The following is a 20,240-nucleotide window of genomic DNA, read 5'->3' as shown; positions in this document are numbered from 1 at the left end:
TGAGTGTGATGGAGAAAGGCTCCTCTTGTGTGGGAGAGTGCTTACATGAGCCTCCGAAAGGCCCTGCCACACACACACTTCTCCTTCCAGAATCATTCATGGTCTGGCTGTGTGCAGCTGAGCTTCTAGTGGTGGGGGGGGTACAGAGGGAGGACTCACAAAGCCATTAAGTGAAGCTGAATGCCACCAATACACATTACTCAGTGAAAGTGAATATATTCACAGATTAAAAAGTGACAAAATGTGATCACTTGTGATCAGAAATGTTTTAACTTTTCTATGCCTACCACTTCTTCTAGGTGCTGCCCTGACATCCACAGCAGGGGTGGAGACAGCCTGTGCAATGGTTAGCCCTGTTGCCTCTGCTGACTTCTGCATGGGCCATCTTGAGAGCCAGGGCCTTGAGGGCCCCGGCTTGTTTTGGCTGCCTTCCTGTGGGCCAGCTGCTCCCTCTGCAGTAACAGAGGATGAGGTTGAGGGGGTCACAGGCAAAGGAGACTCAGAGGGAGAGGCCAGCCTCTGAGATTCCTGAGCAGATGACCCTGGGGTGTCTAGCTGCCAGACCTCCCTTTGCGTGCCCAAGGGCCCCAGCTTGACTCCTTGAGGGGAAGAAGCACCTGGAGGAATGTCGAGATGCCCCATTTCCCTCTTATGTTGCCATTACAGGAACTCACCCATGGCTACTGTGATGGAGTGCAGGTCTGTGCGCATCTCTGCCTTCTGCTCAACCAGGGTCTCCATGGCTCTGCTGACTTCGCCATCCTCTCCATGGAGACCTCAGTACACACAATTGTGGGCACCACTTCATCAGAAAGCAGGCAGACCCACTCCTTCGACTCATGTGCCACTTTGTTGAGGGCTTCCAACTGCTCTGCATGATTTTCCCCTGCCTTCTGCTGATTCTCCACAATGAGTTGGAAGGCCAAATCCAGAGGCTCATCATCTGACTCAGACCTCACAGATGGCTCTTCCCTAGCAGTCCTATGAGTGTTGCGGAGCTCGGCTGAACCTACCTCCTCCTGCTGTGGACATGTGTCTGTGCAGTGACCTCCAGATTGTGAACCTGAGCCTGCTCTAGATCTTTGTCCCACCGAGGTGTGTGTCTCTGCATTGGTGGAGGGTGTGAGTAAGCGCTGTGCTGGGTCTTCAAGACTGCTTATTTCCAGCTCTTCAGTAGAGGAGGAATCCTCTTGGCTGGAGGTGAGGACCTGGATAGAGCTGAGGGACTGGCTGGCTGAAGGTATTGGTTGTTTGGCAGAGCTCCCTGTGAACCAAAGTAGAGATAATTAGTGCGTGGCAGCAGAGTCAAAAACAGGAGAGAGAGAGCACTTACTGGATGTAGTGGATGCCTGCGTTGAGAGAAGGATGATGTGGTGCAGGATCCTTATGAGGGTGTTCACTGCAATTTCACCGTCAGTGCAGGCATGGTCCACATCCTCACCAGTCAGCTCGATGGCACACTCCTCAAATTGAGTGAAAGGCCTAATGTAGGCCATTCCACCCTCAGCCTGGGATCTCTCCCTGCTGTTGTGGGCCAGCTTCTCCTGCATGAAAACAGATGGACAGAGTGTGAGCAGGACACATGGCACTGCATGGAATGTTTGTGTCGTGAGTGGAGTCATGGACGGGATGAGGACACGAGCTCCAGAGGCTGTGAGCCTGATGGAGATGTGAGGGTGTGTGTGAGAGTTAGTGGTGTTGTCCCTTGAGGTGTGAGATCCCTATGGATATGTGAAGGCTTTGTGAGTGTGTGAGTTGAGAGCGATGAGGACAGTGACTCACCCTGGCGGAATGGATGAGACTATGCATCCACTTCCTGCATTAAATGACTGTCCTCTTTTGCAGGGCATTGGCGCTGACCACCACTGTCACTGCCTCCTATGCTAGATTGGTGACCTTACTTGCTGATCTTCACCCAGAGCAGGGATAAAGAACGTCGCTGCAGGCGTCCACTGCATCCAGTAAGTGCTTGTTGGAGGTATTGCTAAATCTGGGGATAGCATGGCTCCCTTTGGCAACCATCAGTTCCCAGCATCTTCCTATCCCTCGAAGAGTGCTAGCTCTGTGTAGGGGACGGCCTTTAAATACATCACTCAGTTTACTGAAGGCCTGAGGTGACTATGCGGCAGGTGAATCAGAGGCTGCCCCACCAGCAACCCAGCATGTTTCCCAGGAATGCATTATAAATGAGGCAAGATGCACCGGGATGGGGACAATACAGCATGAAAAGCTGCAGTAAAATGTCTTTCTTCCCACCCACGACTGCACTTAGTGCAAATGTGGGACAATTCTGCCCTCAGTCAAAATCTTGAATTCTGTGATTGGTTACAAATATGAGTTTCACAGTGCATCACTTTCAAATAGAATTTGTCAGCTACAATATGATCTTAAAACTTGATTAGGGGGTGAGTGTAGGCTTCACCGCTTACCAGGCCCTTGTGTAATATGATATCCAATTGGATGGATTAATCATAGAACGGTGCCAGCCAGTTGTTAGCCAGCTCATATGGCACCTCAATCAAGTCGACAAGTTCATGCCTGCCACTTTGTTTATCAATCTGTTGCCCACAGAAACTTTAAAGACTGGAAAACGCTCATCAACAAAGTTATGTTGTTTTCATTATGACTGACAACTGAATTAAAGGGAGTGGAACACACTAAGCCATAACTTGGCTTTGCCTTGAGGGAACCAGAAGCTGAAGAGAGCCAATTGCTGCACTGTAACAGTGTAGCTAAGTAACAACAGAGCAAATAAAAAGTCTATCACAGTTTGAGTAAACGCTCGGCTGCCAGTTAGGTGTACAAATTTGAGCACTCATTTCTTACCAGTCAACACTGTTGCAGATTCGAACGAGTTTTAAGGTAAGTTTATTTTAGTTATAAGTTAAATGACTTGGATACCAGATAACAATTGATAGATGAATGAAGCCTATTCCTTGTATAAAGCAGGTGTTCAGGTTTAATATTTGATAATTTAGCAAATTATTTAAAAATAAAAATATAATTAAATCTATAGGAATCTATATGTAGGTGATAGTGTTGAAGAAAAGTTGCATGGTTTTCTTGTGCATTTACTAATCTCTTATAGAAAGGATTCCTGGCTTTTCAGAGAAAACAAAGTGGAACAAATTAATGAAACCGAGGAATGGATTTTAGACCCCCCTCCCCCACTCCACTGGCTGTGCATTCAGCGGGGGTTGGGGGGGGGGGGGCAACATCTTCCCGCCCAGCCCCTGACCTGTTCGCATTAAACGGTAGGTTGGCAGTGGGCTGCATTTACATCCATCCGCTTTTTAAAAAAAGATAATTAACAGGCATTTGAGCTTGGTTAAGGGCTCAGGACTGACATTTCTTCTGGGGTCGGGGGTTGGAGGTGGTGGTGAGCAGTATGCATTCCCCCCTTCCCAATTAAAATTTAGCCCTGAAGGTAATTTTGCCTGAATTAAACTGGATTTAGATTTTCAGGGATAGTAAATAATGTCATTATATTGCACCATCTTCTCTTCTGCACCAAATGGAACATGAGGCAATCCAATTCTGCTGCTTTGACACCCAGCAGATTGTCTCCTGGATTGGTCTGAAGTACAGTGCTTTGTTATGTCATTAGGTTGTTACTGTGAGGCTCAACTCCTGGAGACATGTCAATTGCCAGCCTGGGAGTTCCCCACCCCAGTCAATACCTTTGTCTTATTTGGGGTGAGTGCAAGTTCCACGGCTACGAGGCCCCACATCAACTTCCAGCGTATCTAGTTTCTGAACCAACCTTTACTACAATCTCAATGGGGTTGCAGTGGGATTGAACTGGAAGGTCATTCAATGTCAATTGTGAGGGGCAGGGGACTGGGTGGTGAGTAATGGGGTGGTGTTGTCAAGTATAGAGCCTTGGGGAACTCCAGAGATGATGATGCAGAGGCAGAAAGAGAGAAGGCATTGCTGGAGATGTTCTTGTATTGGCTGGATCGGTAAGAGTGAGTCAAGCAAAAGCAATAATCCAAGCTGGAATTGTCTAATAAAAATGAAATACTGCAGGTGCTGGAGGTCTGAAATAAACCAGAAAATGGTGAAGAAGAGCTATATTGGACTCGAAATGTTAACAGACCTGCTGAGCATTTTCAGCACTTTTAGTTTTTATACTGGAGTTCTCAAGGGCTTCAGCGAGGTCGAGAGAGTTGAGGAGGGATAGGGCACCGTGTTCTCAGTCACAGAGAATTTCAGTTGTGACTGTGATTGCAACCTGCAATGCTGTAGTAGGGGAGGGAATCTGGTGGAGAGGTTCAAATGTGGAATCGGGGGAAAAAATTGGACATGAATTTGAAAATCACCATGTTCAAGGAGTTTAGAGCGGAATGGGAGGTTGGAGGTGGGCAGCAGTTTACAAGGAGAGAGAGATTGGGAGTAAATGCTTTGATGAAGGAAATATGATACCTCATTTTGAAAAGGAATGCAGCGCTCACGGAAAGGGAAGACAGAAAGACAGTGATGTCAGAGGAGGGAGAATAAGCTGAGCGGATGTGCAGATTGAAATCATGAAGGTGCCGAGGTTAAAGGAAGGAAGGAGTAAGAAAGATTTTCTCAGGGAAAACAGGAGGGAGTGTGGGTGGATTATATAGAATGAGGAATTTAAAAGAGAAGTAAAAAGGGTGGAACAAGTTGCGGTGCTGGAAAGAGATGTCAGATGAGTTCTGGAAGAGTATAAGAATGTGATTTTGGAGTTGAGGGCCATACCACCTCTGCAGCAGCTTAGGGAGGAGTGAGATCAAAAGGAGAGTCAGTACATCTGAGAGGAGATTTAATAGAGGTTTTTAAAATTAAAAAGGGTTTTAATAGAAATGAATAAGGAAAGTCTGCTTCCTCTTGTTTGGTAGTCAATGACTTGACTTTATATGAGTTTCAAATTATCACTGAGAATGAGGAGAGAGGTTAGAAAAAATGCTTGACACATTGCATTATTGATAAAAGGAAGACTCACATTTAAAGCATTCCTTTCGTGGCCTCAAGACATTCCAAAATACTTTATAGTTAATGAGGCACTTTTGAAGTATAATCACTGTTGTAATATCAAAAAGGCATGGAATGCTTGGCTAATACTCTGTCTGCTTGTATGGAGGGGTAATGCTGACACAAATTGGTGTGGTCAAATTGCCTGCCTCCAAGTTTAACTTGTGTATTTCACCACTTTGCCAAACTTCCCCTCTTCTGTTTCACCCAGGTGGAACGAAAAGCACGGGACTCCTGATGTCAGCTAAGGATATCCAATGAACATTCAAAGAGTGCAGTCCAGGAAAGCGCATGGACTTGTTGGTTACATAGTTTAGTTCTAAAAGGCACAATTCTATAAATAGAAAATATTTTGCTGTTTTGAGAAAAGAAATGGAATTCTGTCTGGCTTTACTCAGATTCATGGCTGTTAATGGTATATCAATGGTGGGCTCCAAATTCCTGGCATTTCCCTTCCAAAGGATCCCTGCTCCCTACTACGTAACCAGAACCCCTCAACCCCCCCACCCCAAAACCCCCCCACACCTTCCCCCCCACCCCACACGCACAAAGAGTCCCTGGTAGCAAATCTGATTTAGCTTGATTGTCCAAAGAATAAGGAAGTAGCTAACACAAAATATTGGTGCATTCTGATGATATTCTACTTCATTTAAGGAGCCAATATTTCCAAAAACGTCAAGGAATTTGGCTAACTCACAGGAATGCCCCTCATGTAAAACATCCCTAGATTTATCCATAAGCCTTGCCTTCCATTTTCATGGTCAACATCCAGCTTGAATTATCAAGGGTAATGTTAGTGCAAAAACATAGCAACTGTAGAAACCTGACCCCGACCCTCTCTTGGGAATAGGGAAACTGATGCCCGTTCAGTCCGACTTAAACGTTTCATACCAGCATTGTTAAAACAACTACTGAGAGGATTTATTTTCAAATGATGGACAGAATTCTCTGAGCCCACTGGCGGTGGACGTGATAGATGGCATGTGCAGAAAATATGGTGCAACCTGCTTCACAACGGCGTGAAGGCAGATTGTGATTGTCCGCTCAGCCCGCCAATGGTGGGCCGCGTTTCCCACCATTGGTTGGCGGGGAGCTAATTGTAATACATCAACATGTAATTTAAAGGCCATCCCACCAGGATCTTGGAACTCTATCGTATCGTCCGTCCACGTCGGCAGGAAAGCACGCCCACGTGTTTCACAACAATCCGCAGACAACATGCACTTGGCGGCCTTCACTTTGAGGGAACTGAGGTGAGTGAGCAGCAGCATTCTCCACAGCTCGCCTGGTGTTTACATGCCTCAGGGGTGCTGGGGATAGGGGCACCTGATGCCTGGCCCTTGGGGCGACTGCTGAAGGTGAGGGGAGGAGCAGGGAGGTTCCGGGGGCAAATGTTGGCCAGCCTCGGAGGCGATTGTTGTTGGTTGGGGGGGTGTCAATTGCTGCTCTGGTGCTGCATCCCACACACAGGCAATCGAGGCAGGGGGCAGGGTAAACAAGGAGAGTGGCCACACATTAGGGACACCAGTATAAACTGAACATGCCTCTGCAACTGAGACAGATCAGGCGCAGCCACAGTGATATGATTGGGGTCAGGCTCCTAGCCGGCTCACCCATGCAGGCAATGCGGAGGCACCAAATGGCCACCAAGCATTCTTTATCTTATATGGCTCCTCCCCCCCAACAGGGCCCCTGGTACAGACTTCGAGTCCGCCACCACTTTATTGGACCACAGAGCAGTTGAACTGCACACGTTGTACAAACGCCTAGCCAACACTGGCCATGTAGCAGTCACTGTTAGAGGCGCTCACAGCCCCTTGCAATCTCAGCATCCTAGATTGGACCAGTGTCCCCCATGTCGCAGGTTGACAGGGCAAACATGCAGCGCACTCATCTCTGGCCATCCAAGGGGTGGCCAACACTCTCTGGGAAGCACTACACTGCACACAGGGCCAGGAAAGGTGCTAAGTGCAGCCATGATAACTGCATCTCTCTCTCTCTCTCTCTCTTTCACACTGTAGGAGGACCATGTCAGGATCATTGATCCGGGTGACCTAGTTGTATGCCCAATGGCCTACTGGGAACATAGAAGGCAGAGGAGAGAGCAACTGAGGCTCCTGTCTGCACAAAGGCAGGAGCAACAGCCTCATGAAGAAGAGGCAGCAAGGGCTCCTGCACATGCTAACCAGGAGCGACAGCGAGCCGTGGCTGGTCGTGCCTAGCAACACCCAGGGTCTATAGACACCGCCGGCCATCCCTGCAGATGACTGAAAACCAGTGTCGCCGACAACAGCACACGTCTAGGGACCTGGTGGCTCACATCTGCCACTTACTGCAGGGACTTGGTGCCAAGGGGATATGGAGGGCATCCACTACCAGTGGCTGTGAAAGTGACAATGGCGCTCAATTTCTTTGCCAGTGGCTCCTTTCAGGGCTCCACAGGTGACCTCTGTGAGATTTCACAATCTGCCACCCACAAATGCACCCATGAGGTCATGGATGCCATCTTCTCCATGGCACACAACTTTGTGCATTTTGCCCAGAACCAGGACAACCAGGATGCAAGGGCCATTGGATTCACCCTGATCTCGGGATTCCCACAGGTGCAGGGTGTGATTGACTGCACTCATGTGGCACTCATGTCTCCATCACTGCACTCAGTGGACTTCGTCAACCGCAAGGGCTTCCGCTCACTGAACGTGCAGCTGGCGTGCAACCACCAGAAATGCATCCTGCAGGTGTGCGCACTGTTTCCAGGGAGTGTGCACGACGCCTACATCCTGAGTCACTCACAGATCCCTGCAGTCTCCCAGGGTCCACAGAGGCTGCAGGGTTGGCTCCTTAGGGACTAGGGCTACCCGCAGAAGCCATGGCTGATGACACCCATGCAGTGGCCTCAGACTGCAGCAGAGCGACGGTATAATGAAGTTCATGCAGCAGCTCACAACTTGGTGGAGCAGGCCATCAGGATGCTGAAGATGAGGTTCCAGTGCCTGGACTGGTCTTGTGGCGCCCTACATACAGTCCACAGAGGGTGTCACACATCGTCATTGTCTGCTGCACCCTGTACAACCTGGCACCGCAACAGGGTGAGGAGTTGGCTGAGGAGGAGCTGGAGGTCTCCTTGAATGAGGCAGACGCTGACGGGGATGAGGGTGAGTGGGTCCTCGGTGGTAAAGATGAAGGGGATGAGGCTCTCACATTGGCTAAATGAGGCAGGCACGCTCAAGATGCCCTCATAGCTGCCAGATTTGTGGATGATGATGATGATGATAGATGGCGAGGTATCCCTATAGATCCTCACATTGCAGTTGTGAATGTTTGACCCCAGTCTGGTTTATGGCAGCGCCAATACCCTCTGTGAGAAGGTTCCTGTCATGGAGAAGCAATGGAGGCCTTAATAGTCGCTCGATCACAGGAGGATGATGACAACATGCAGTGAGGGTGCTCCATAAATCTTCACATAGCCTCTGAGAATGTCTGACTCCTGTTGGCCGAGGGCAGCTCGCTTGTGCTCTGTGATCAGGGACATCTCAGAGATGCAGCCATGAAACTTTAGATGCATCTGATGTTGTGTCTGCCTTCAGCATCTCAACCCTTCAGGAGCTGGTGCAAGCATCTCTGATCACAGATGCTGGTGTGATGGGGGCCAGCCCCACGTTAAAGGTGCTGAGAGCACACAGAGAGAATGAGAGAGCTCAGTGACACCTGCCCATTACATTCTGGCAACAATGACCAGCATTGCCGAGGTGCAGGCATCAGTAATGTTTCCAGGGAGTGTAAGGCTGAACCATCACTTTGGTCTGAAGGCTGCACAGAGCACAGGGAAGAGACCCTGGACTGAGACACCTGTCTTTATCTTGTGCAGAAAGGATTCACATCTGAGTGACAAAAACATTGCTCATCAGAACAAGGAGCCATAGGCAGGGAGACATTCTTAGGAGTTTATTAACAATAGTGAACAGTATGTACAAGTGATCAATATCTATGCACAGGCTGTGCAATTACTTTTACTTAACTTTCCTAACCCTGCCGCTATGTTTTGGTGCTCCCCGGACATCCACAGCAGAGGTGGTGGCAGCCTGCTGACTGTGACACTCGGTCTGTGTTGACTTTGGCAGGCATCTTCTGGAGGGCCGAGACTTGGAGCTGCTGTGTGGCAGTGGCACCCTCCTCAGCCTGTGGAGCTGGAGCTGCAGAAGTCACAGGATGAAGGGATTCGGATTGGCCGGTCACTTGCAGAGTTACCTGGGTGGATGGGACCGAAGCGCACACCTGCTGATCCTCCTCCCTATGGGTGCCTGAGGGCCCCTGGCTGACTCCGTGAGCGGAAGGGGTAGCTGGAGTGAGATCGAGCTGCCCAGCACCCTATTCGCATACACACTGTTGGAGGCCAACTTGGCGTCAGTGACAGGGTTAAGCCCGCACAGCAGTGCGGGAGTGACGTCCTGGACCAAGGTCTCCATGGCGACAGCCATCCTGCCAGTGTTGACGTCGGTGCATTGCAATGCTGGCACTATCACCTCAGCCTGATGGCGGATGGAGTCCTCCATCATGCCTTGCAATCTGAGGAATGCAGCAGACATCCCTCCCTGATGTTCCCTAGCTTGCCTTTGCAGCTCCAGCAACTATGACTCATCATCTGACTCAGACTCAGCAACATTCTGGTCTCCAGCAGTTCTTCAAATGCCGGGGACCCAGGAAGTCCCTGCCTCCACCTGCTGTGGATCAGAAAGTGCGATGTGCTTACCAGATTGTGATCCCGAGGCTACCCTAAAGCTAGGTCCCACCAAGTTGTGTGTCTCTGCGCTGGTGGAGGGTGTGGGTGAGCGCTGTGATGGGACCTCAGGGAGGCTGCCTCCATATTCTTCTTCAGAGGTGTCTTCGGGGCTTGATTGGAGGCTCTGAGTCATAGACTCTGTTGCAGTTTGGCAGATGTGCCTGCGGAAGCCGGGGGGGTGGGGGGGGCGGTGATAATTAGTGCATGGCAGTGGCCTGTGAAAGAGGACACATTGTTCATGGCATGGTTGTCTGGTGGATGTTGTACTGCTGGATCCTCATTTAGTAGAGCAGCGCCAACCTCACTGTCAGCACAGGACCAGTCCAGATTGTGGCCGGCTAGCTAGATGTCTCTGTTTTCGAATTCTGTCAGAACTTTGATCTCTGGCATCCTTCCGCCTGTCTGTGACCTTTCCTTCCTGTTGTGAGCCTGTTTGTCCTACATGGATAGGGATTGGTTTACACCCATCAGGACACCTGCCAGGCCAGATGATAAGTATGCCTGGCATGTGTGGGTGGTAAACGGGACCACCCACACAGGATGAGGACAATGACAGTGTGTGTGAGAGAGAGAACCACCTCCCAAACCGGGTTGGTGATGTTGCTATCCATCCTGTTGTCAGATCAGGGGCAGAGCACATACCATCGGGCCTCCACGGCATCCAGCAGTCGCTCGAGGGACCCATCGTTGAGGCAGGGGGCTGCAGTCTTTTTTCCTTTGCTGTCCATGTCTCCCAGGCAGCTTTGGTGAGCTGGTGATGATGAGGCTTTGCTGTTGGCTACCTTTTAAAGATGGCAGCCGGCACGTTGCAACAGCAGGGTGATGGCAAGCGGGCGAATGAGAGCTCAACCGCCATGGAAACAGCATGTTTTGCGAGAGTGAATAAATAATGAGGCGGACTCAGACGATACAGCACGAAAACCTTCCATTTTCATCAGCGGGTAGGACTCCATTTTACTCACCCGCTACCGTACTTAGTGCAATCCTGGGAAAATTCCACCCATTGAATTGAATAGGTCATTCGGAGGCACATTCAATGGTAAGTAACCTAAAACCTAATTTTTGAAGACCATCCTTTATCTGCTACTTTAGATCCATTTCATCTTTCAGCACATTTACTTCAGCTCTCTCTCTCTTTACCTTCATGATGAATTTACTTACCAGTATCAGTTAATCCTGATCCAGCACATGCCCACCTGTTTGCTGCTGTGAAGTAAATCCTGGGACTAAAGAAATGACTTTGGAAAACCTTGAATTCTGCAAATGAACATAACCTCATTCTTTCTTTTCTTTTAAGTCAAAATAAATTTTCTGCCTATTCTTGCAAGGTTTGAAAATGTCATAATTAAGTAAAATTAACAACTGAAATAAAATTATTGGTATTGAATTCTATAGAACATGTGGAGTCTCTTGGTGCTGAATAATTATAACATGGACCAGTCAATTCCTCCCAATTTTCCCAAATTTCTCAGTTTATTTTTCATAAACCAGCAAAAGTATAATTCTTTATGAACAGTCACCATAAACAGGTACATTCTTCTCATAGCATTTTTGGTTTTCTTTCGGTATTAGCTTGCACATATTTCACATCTTTTAAAGTATAGTAATAACAGCAATATCTTTCATTTAAGTTAAATCTGGAACATTATAGGTGGTTTCACTGTTAGTGAGAACATTCATTTAAAGGTACCATTTGTTCAGGCACTGGTCCATTCCCTTTGCATCCTAACAGGAAAAGATGGTTTATAGAATTGATTTAGATTTTGATTCTTCAAATTTAACTGACTCATTATTAGGTTCACAGATCTACAATCCATTCTTAATTAGCACATTTGTTTAGATAATATCACCACCTTCAACGCCTGTGTTCTTTTGTTCTTTTGTCTGTGACAACTTTTGATTATCTGCTCCTATCACTGCTTGCTTGTCCCTACAACCACACCACCCCTCCCTACTTCTCTCCCCCCACCCAACACGCCCCCCCTCACCTTAACCCAGCTTATATTTCACCCCTCTCCTTAGATTCACTCAGTTCTGTTGAAGGATCATGAGGACTCGAAACATCAACTCTTTTCTTCTCTGCCGATACTGCCAGACCTGCTGAGTTTTTCCAGGTAATTCTGTTTTTGTCACAGATGCCTTCCCTGCTTCAATCTATTTCCTGCTTGAGATGCTAATCTTTGCTGGTATAAGATTCTGAGGATATGTTACCATTTCTTACATATGATCAGTGAATGTCAACAAGTTATTTGACTCTAGGAACAGCACAGGCAATCACAAGCCCTATTGTCATCTGAGGTACTCAGTTGCACTTTTCACCATAAATGACTTGATAGCAACCAAGAACAGGGACACAAGACTGACTTTCCCATTGCTTTTCCCATATGTTCAATTGGAATGGAAGGTAAATTGGAATTGGTTGACATGCCATTGGCTCTCTATCTAATTCAAGTAACAGTAACACTCTCTAATGAGAACTTTTGCGATTGGCTTGCTCATCTAAGATCTGTTTTAGGTGGAAGCCTTGCATCACAACAACACTCTGGATGATATGGGACAGACGTGTTGTCAGCGATGTCATAAGCTAACCTGATTTTCCTCTCCCCCTCAAAACTTCTGACAGTTGTATCATTTCACCAAGAGACATGCAAATCTTTGTGTTTGGAGAGGTGTATATATTTCTTTTTATATCCAAGCTGATTGATCTACTAATCCCCCTCTTTTGAATAATCCAGAGATCCTTCTCATGACTGAAGTAAAGTGTTTTGTTAAGTGGAAGGCTAAAGGCCTGAGTCACAAGTCCCAGTTTTTGTTGAACGGTCATATAGGTTTCATGAGGATTTTCTGAGGTTACATTCCCCTGAGGGTCCATTTCTGAAGTCCTCATTGCCTTAAGGCAGAAATTGTTTGGTTGCTTTGTTATTCCATTTTAACTTTACATCCAGTTGTGGGTGCCAGCCTACTGAGAGAGTGATGGAGGTCTAAGCTAGGACATGAAGTAGAGAAGGATTGAGAGAAGTTTATCAGCAACCAAAATCTCCAAATAATCACATAAGAGAGAATGCAATAAAAGTCCTACACTTTTTTTATAATACACCAATAAGACCAAAAGACCATAAGACGTAGGAGCAGAAGTAAGCCATTTGGCCCATCGAGTCTGCTCTGCTGTTCGATGAGATCATGGCTGATCTGATAACCCTCAACTCCACTTTCCTGCCTTTTCCCCCTACCCCTTGATTTCCTTACTGATTAAAAATCTGTTTATCTCAGCCTTGAATATGCTCAACGACCCAGCCTCTACAGCCTTCTGCGGTAAAGATTTCCATAGATTTACTACCCTCAGAGAAGAAATTCCTTCTCATTTCTGTCTTAAATGGGTGACCCCTTACTCTGAGATTGTGCTGGACTCTCCCACAAGGGGGAACAACCTCTCAGCATCCACCCTGTCAAGCCCCTGGAGAATCTTATATATTTCAATAAGGTCGCCTCTCATTCTTCTAAACTCCAATGAGTACAGACCCAACCTACTCAACCTTTCTTCATAAGAAAATCCCTCCATACCCGGGATCAACCTAGTGAAATTTGTCTGGACTGCCTCCAATGCCAGTATATCTTTCCTTAGACAAGGGGATCAAAATTGTTCACAGTATTCTAGGTGTGGTCGAACTAGTGCCTTGTATAATTTTAGCAGGACTTCTCTATTTTTATACTCCATTCCCTTTGACATAAAGGCCAACATTCCATTTGCCTTCCCTACTACCTGCTGAACTTGTATGTTAGCTTTTTGTGATTCATGCATAAGGACCCCCAAATCCCTCCGTGCTGCAGGTTTCTGCAGTCTTTTTCCAGTTAAATAATATTCAGCTCCTCTATTTTTCCTGCCAAAGTACATGACCTCACATTTTCCCACATTATATTCCAACTACCAAGTTTTTTCCCACTCTCTTAACCTGTCTATATCCCTCGGTAAACTCTTTGGGCGGAATTTTCTGCCTGCTGGGCGGGCCCGACCCAACCTCCAGAGAGCAAGGAGCCGATCCCCGCTGGAGAACCAGGCCTCGCCGCCATTTTACGTGGCATCTGGCAGGAAGCACTATGTGCTCCCTGTGCGGGCGGGGGGGTGGGGATTCCCCAAAAGCAAGAGTGTGCTCTTTTGCGCAAGCGCACAAAAGAGTGCACATCTCCCTGAAGCTAAGTGCTGCCTCAGGGAGATCGCATACACTCTGAAAAATGTTGAAAATAGAAAAAAAAAATCCCCTAACATGTCCCCCTCATGTGACATTGTCACATGAGATGGGACATGTTCATAATATATATACTAACTTTATTAAAATGTTTAAAACCGTGCATGAAATCTCATCCCGCTGCTGGATGAGGTTTCATGTTTTTTCTATTGCCCTCCAGTGTTCCTGGCCTGCTCGCCATCCTTAAGGTTGGATGGGCAGGTCCTTTAATTGTTTTAATTTTCCTGTCAATGGCCTCAATTGGCCATTGGCAGGTCAGCGGGCGCACAGCTGATTTGGCTGTGCCCCCACCTTCCTGAAAATTTAAATGGGGCGTGATGATGTTGGGGGTTCCATCTGACATCATCCCGTGTCATTTCACATGTCGGCGAGTGGGCCCCGCCTCCTGCTCACTGACGGCAAAATTCTGCCCTTTGTGTCAACCTCCCACTTGTCTTCCTATCTATTTTTGTGTCATCCAATTTGACGATAGTATATTCACTTTCCTCATTGAAGTCATTAATATATAATTTTGTAAATAATTACAGCTCTATTATTCAGTTGGTGATCTTCCGGATGCGTTGGAAGAGCTTTGGAGATCCTAAAGTGTTGTAGGTCTTCAAGTCTAGCAATATTGAGTTATAACCTTGAAACAGATTAAATTAAGATAAATCCAGCGCATTGTTTATTTATACTGGCAATGGAGTTCCCTGCAGTCCTTGAGATGGACTGTCTTAAATTATATTCTCCTGCACATAGTTTGGTGCTGTACCCCACACATGTGGCACCAAGTGGGAAGACTGACAAAGATTGGATGCTCTATAAAGTGGTGCAGAGAAGGGCATAATTACTATTCCATGGCTAAAATTCTTATTTTTGCTCTTTGGTCATCTATATTTTCTCCAGCACAATTGCCTCCAATGAAATGTGTTCATTGTAGAAAGGTTAATTTTGCTGTTTCTTTGACAAAAACGAAACAAAAAGATTTTTCTTTCTTTGAATTTTTAGGAGAATTATCACACTGTTTAAGTGACATCTTGAGTGATTATGGAAACGTCCCAGAAAGTTGCCATTCGAGAGATGCCAGACAGTCCTGCACTTGCCCCAGGATGTGGGTCAGCGACATTGGGACACCTGCAACAGCCCCAAAAGAACAACACTGAGAATCTGAGAAGGAATCTAAAATATAACAAAAAACCACAAGCTTTTAACAGGCAGGACTCATATAGCAATGACGATGGACCTGGAAAGAGGAATATGGGAAAGAACAGTGCATGTCCCAGATTTGCATCCAACCAGAGTTCTCAATGCTGCATGAGTAATGAAGAAGAAAAATTCAAACATCTCCAAACGGAACAAAGTGCCTCTGCAGAGAATGTTTCTTTGCCACACTGTTTTCATTCATTGCAAGAGAAATCTTTATGTCTTTGTAATCCTGAAGAACTAGAAAATCAATCATCTGATATGCATAATATAGTTAAACAAAGTTGCCTAAAACAAGCAGGGACACATCAACAACTAATTGATTCAGAGACAATAGATAATGTTATAGGAGATGAGCTTGATGTTAAAGCCCTTTCTAGCCATCACCCTTGTAATGATGCTACAGAAAGCATAGCCCTGGAGGAGCAAGTTCCATCTCTTTTACAGAATCCTGAAAAATTATCTGATGCAGCAGCAGGAAAATCCTCTTGCGCTGATCAATCCAGCCCTGGAAGGTCACAGTCAGAATATTGTCTTACAGAAAGTCACAATGATTCAAAGTTTCAGTTGCAGTCTGTATCTTGGAGTGAAAACCTCAAACAGTTAATTAGTACACAGATTGAGAGTTCAGTACCCTGGTCTTCCTCCTCCTCATCTTCTTCATCATCATCATCATCTTCATCGTCCATTGCATCACTGGTGGAAGACAGAACTCTGGGGTCAGAACAAATAAATCATTGTGTAGATCCCGGTAATCCCTCCAAGCACAGTGCACCACAGACCAGCAGCAACATGCCGAACAAAGCTGAGGTAAGTGAAATCCTATACATTCAGACATTAAAATGGCTCTAATACTTTACAAAAAGAAAGCTAATGGCTAATTTACAAGATTTCTTTCATTTCAAGTTTGAGTTTCCAAGCAGGATTTTTTCCACACAATTGCGATACACACCGCAACATTTTTGGTTTACTTTTAACAATAATGGCTGGGATTTTGCAGTCAGCAGTGAAGGATCGGTGCTTGCTGTTCATTACACCTATAGTTTCCCAGACTTTACATGGGATTTTCCATAGCTTTAGGAATACTGGAGATCCTTCATAATGTTGTGCCCCCTAGAGGGAATCTGTGCTGTTTGTGAGTAGGACAAGCAATAGCATGTCTCTTCAACTACTCAGTTTATAGAATCATCAGTGAGACATGCAGAATCTAAACCAGGGAGTGTGAATTAGAATATTTAATTCAATGTAAATCATATAAGAAAGCAAAATAAGGGGAGGAAAAGAAAGGTTTGATTAAGAGAAAGATAAAAGAGACAGAAAGAAAAAGTTTTTAAAAATTGATTTCATTTTTAATTTATTCACATCCCTGATAATAATTAAAATTGAAAGCAATGAGAGTCCACGCTTGTAAAATGAAGTTATTTGTGGCAGTATTTAAGATTTATCACTGTGTGAAAAATTCATTTATAACTGAATGCGTCAGCCCAAGCTTTTCTGTTGTGTTTAGTCAATAATTAGTGAGTAAGTACCGCAATTTTACTCCTTCAAGATATTGGTTTGTCCTAGAGAAGCAGAACAAATGTGAGAGCAACTTCCAAATTTCCATTGTTAACTACATGTGCCAATGCCAGAAGTTGCTATCCAATTTATGCTATCATAACTGTGTACTCAGTGGGATAATTCCATAGGATGTTATTAAAATTACCATCAAAAATAGGAGAAACAAGCCTTGCCTGCAATAATTCTCGGTTTACTGCTACTGCAGTAATGGGAAAGGAACCAGCTCCAGGGAGTGAAAAGAATTTGGAATTTAACCACAGCAGCAACTTTGTACAGCTAAGTCAATTTCCAACGTTTGTAAGACAGAATTACAGATTGTTCTAATTTTAACCTTTTGATTTTCCCACTTTATTGATATTTTAATTTAAACACAATTTGCTGTTATCAGTTATCCAAACAATGAGCCTCAACTGCTAGTGCTGTTGGGGGATTTAAACTAATTTGGCAGGGGGGTGGGATACAAAGTGGAGGTACAGTAGGTGTGATGCACAGCCAAATATAGAAGAGAAACTAAGTCGGTATGGAAGGCAGAGCAAATATTGCCCTGTTAAGGCACAAGGGAACAATGCAAGGCTGGGTTGCATCTATTTTAATGCAAGGAGTCTTATAAGTAAGGCAAATGAATTGAGGATGTTGATTAACACATGGCTATCACAGCGACATGTTTGAGGGAAGGGCAGGACTGGCAGCTCAATATTCCAGTGTATAGACTCTTCAGGCTTGACAGGGGGAGGGTTGTAAAAAAAGGATGTGGCATTGCATTATTGATCAAGGAGTCAATCACTGCAGTCAGGAGGGATGTTATCTTAGAAGGTTCCTCAAATGAGGCCATATGTGTAGAACTTAAAAACAAAAATGGGGCAATCACTTTGCTGTGAGTGCACTATAGGCCTCCAAACAGTCAGGGGAAGATAGGAGCAGATATGTAGGAAAATCTCAGAGAAGTGTAAAAATTAAAGGGTAATAATAGTCGGGGATTTCAACTTCCACAATATTTACTGGGATAGTCTTAGTGTGAAAGGCCTAGAAGAGGTGGAATTCTTAAAGTGCATCCGGGAGAGCTTTTTGAGCCAGCACGTAGAACGTCCTATAAGAGAAGGTACTGGACCTAATCTTAGGAAATGAAGTTGAGCAAGTGGTACAAGTGTCAGTGGGATAGCATTTCAGGGATAGTGACCATAACTCTGTAAGATTTAAGGTTTTTATGAAAAAGGACAAAGATGGACTGGAAATAAAGGTCCTGAATTGGGATAAGGCCGATTTCAATATGATAAGACAGGATCTGGCCAAAGTGGACTGGGAACAGCTACTTCTAGGAATGTCTACATCAGACCAGTGGAAGTCATTCAAAAAGGAAATAGTGAGAGTTCAGGGCCAACATGTTCCCGTAAAGGTGAAGGGTAGGTCCAACAAGTCCAGGGAACCCTGGATGTCAAGGGATATAGAGGATTGGGTAAGGAAAAAAAAAGGACACATGGCAGATAGAGAGAGCTGAAAACATTAGAAGCCCTAAAGGAGTATAGAAAGTGTGGGGAGTACTTAAAAAGTAATTAGGAGAGCCAAGAGGCTGCATGAAAAAAAACACTGGCGGGCAAGATAAAGGAATATCCCAAGACACTTTATAAATATATTAAGGGCAAGAGGACAACCAAGGAATGATTAGGGCCCATTAGGGATCAAAATGGCAATCTGTGCTTAGAGCCAGAGCACGTATGTGAGGTTTTGAATGTTTACTTTTCATCTGTGTTCACTATGGAGAAGGATGATGTAGGTGTAGAAATTAGGGAGGGGAACTGTGATATACTTGAATAAATTAGCATTGAAACAGAAGAGGTATTAACGGGTTTAGCAGGCTTAAAAATGGATAAATCTCCAGACTCAAATGAGATGTATCCCAGGCTTCAATGTGAGGCAAGGGAGGAGATTGCAGGGGCTCTGACACTAATTTTCAAATCCTCTCTGGCCACAGGAGAGGTGCCAGAGGACTGGAGGACAGCAAATGTGGTACCATTATTCAAGAAGGGTAGTAGGGATAAACAAAGTAATTACAGGCAAATGAGTCTAACATCAGTGGTAGGGAAACTATTGGAAAAAATTCTGAGACACAGGATTAATCTCCACTTGGAGAGGCAAGGATTAATCAGGGATAGTCAGCATGGCTTTGTCAGGGGGAGATTATGTCAAGCAAATTTGATTGATTTTTTCAAGCAGATGATTAGTTGTGTACATGAGGGTAGTGCGGTTGATGTAGTCTACATGGACTTCAATAAGGCTTTTGACAAGGTCCCACAAAGGGGGAATGGTCAAGAAGGTAAGTGCCTGTGGGGTCCAGGGCAATTTGGCAAATTAGATTCAAAATTGGCTTAGTGGCAGGAGGTACAGGGTGATGGTCGAAGGTTGTTTTTGTGATTGAAAGCCTGTGACAAATGGTGTACCGCAGAGGGATCAACGCTGGGACCCTTGCTGTTTGTAGTGTACATTAATGATTTAGAGTGAATATGGGAGGTATGATCAATAAGTTCGCAGATGACATGAAAATTGGTGGTGTCATAAATAGTGAGAAAAAAAAACTTAGATTACAGGATGATATAGATGGGCTGGTAAAATGGGCAGAGCAGTGGCAAATGGAACTTAATCCCGAGAAGTGTGAGGTGATGCATTTTGGGAGGACTAATATAGCAAAGGAATACACAATGAATGGTAGGACTTTAGGAAGTACAGAGGATCAGAGGGACCTTTGTATACATGTCCATAGATCTGAAGGCAGTAGCACAAGTAGATAAGGTGGATAAGAAGGCATATGGGATACTTTGCTTTATTAGCCGAGGCATAGAGTATAAGAGCAGGGAGGTTATGTTTGAGCTGTGTAAAGTGCTAATTAGGCCACAGCTGGAGTACTGTGTTCAGTTCTGATCGCCACACTATAGGAGGGACGTGATTACACTGGAGAGCGTGCAGAGGAGATTCACCAGGATGTTGCCTGGGCTGGAATATTTTAGCTATGAAGAGAGACTGGCTAGGATTGCTTTCCTTAGACCAGAGAAGGCTGAGGGGGACCTGATAAAGGTATACAAAATTATGAGGGGCATAGATAGGGAGATAGGAAGAAACTTTTCCCCTTAGTAGAGGTATTAATAACTATGGGGCATAGAGTTAAGGTAAGGGCAGGAGGTTTAGAGGGGATATGAGGAAACATTTTTTCACCCAGAGAGTGGTTAGAATCTGGAACACACTGCCTGAGGTGGTGGTAGAGGCAGGAACCCTCATGACATTTAAGAGGTATTTAGATGAGCACTTGAAATGCCATAGGATACAGGGCTACGGGCCAAGTGCTGGAAAATGGGATTAGAATAGATGGGTGCTTGATGGCCTGCGCAGACATGATGGGCCGAAGGACCTGTTTATATGCTGTATAACTCTATGACTCTATGACTATGCAACCAGTATGTTGAGTTTAATCAGAATTTAAGGTGGGT

At 45.5% G+C, this 20,240-nt stretch overlaps 1 protein-coding gene across 1 annotated transcript in view; it reads left to right on the top strand.

Annotated features, from left to right (window-relative positions):
* The first annotated feature begins 15,048 nt into the window (after positions 1-15,048).
* The window catches only part of LOC121290453 (centrosome-associated protein 350-like), an 84,558-nt gene continuing 79,366 nt past the window's right edge, over positions 15,049-20,240 (top strand). The window contains exon 1 of the mRNA XM_041210890.1: positions 15,049-16,014. Within this exon, the coding sequence (XP_041066824.1) occupies positions 15,049-16,014 (966 nt within the window). The remainder of the gene's footprint in view (positions 16,015-20,240) is intronic.

The sequence above is a fragment of the Carcharodon carcharias genome, chromosome 18, assembly GCF_017639515.1.
Source record: "Carcharodon carcharias isolate sCarCar2 chromosome 18, sCarCar2.pri, whole genome shotgun sequence".
Lineage (NCBI taxonomy): Eukaryota > Metazoa > Chordata > Chondrichthyes > Lamniformes > Lamnidae > Carcharodon > Carcharodon carcharias.
This window is presented reverse-complemented; position numbering and strand designations above follow the sequence as displayed.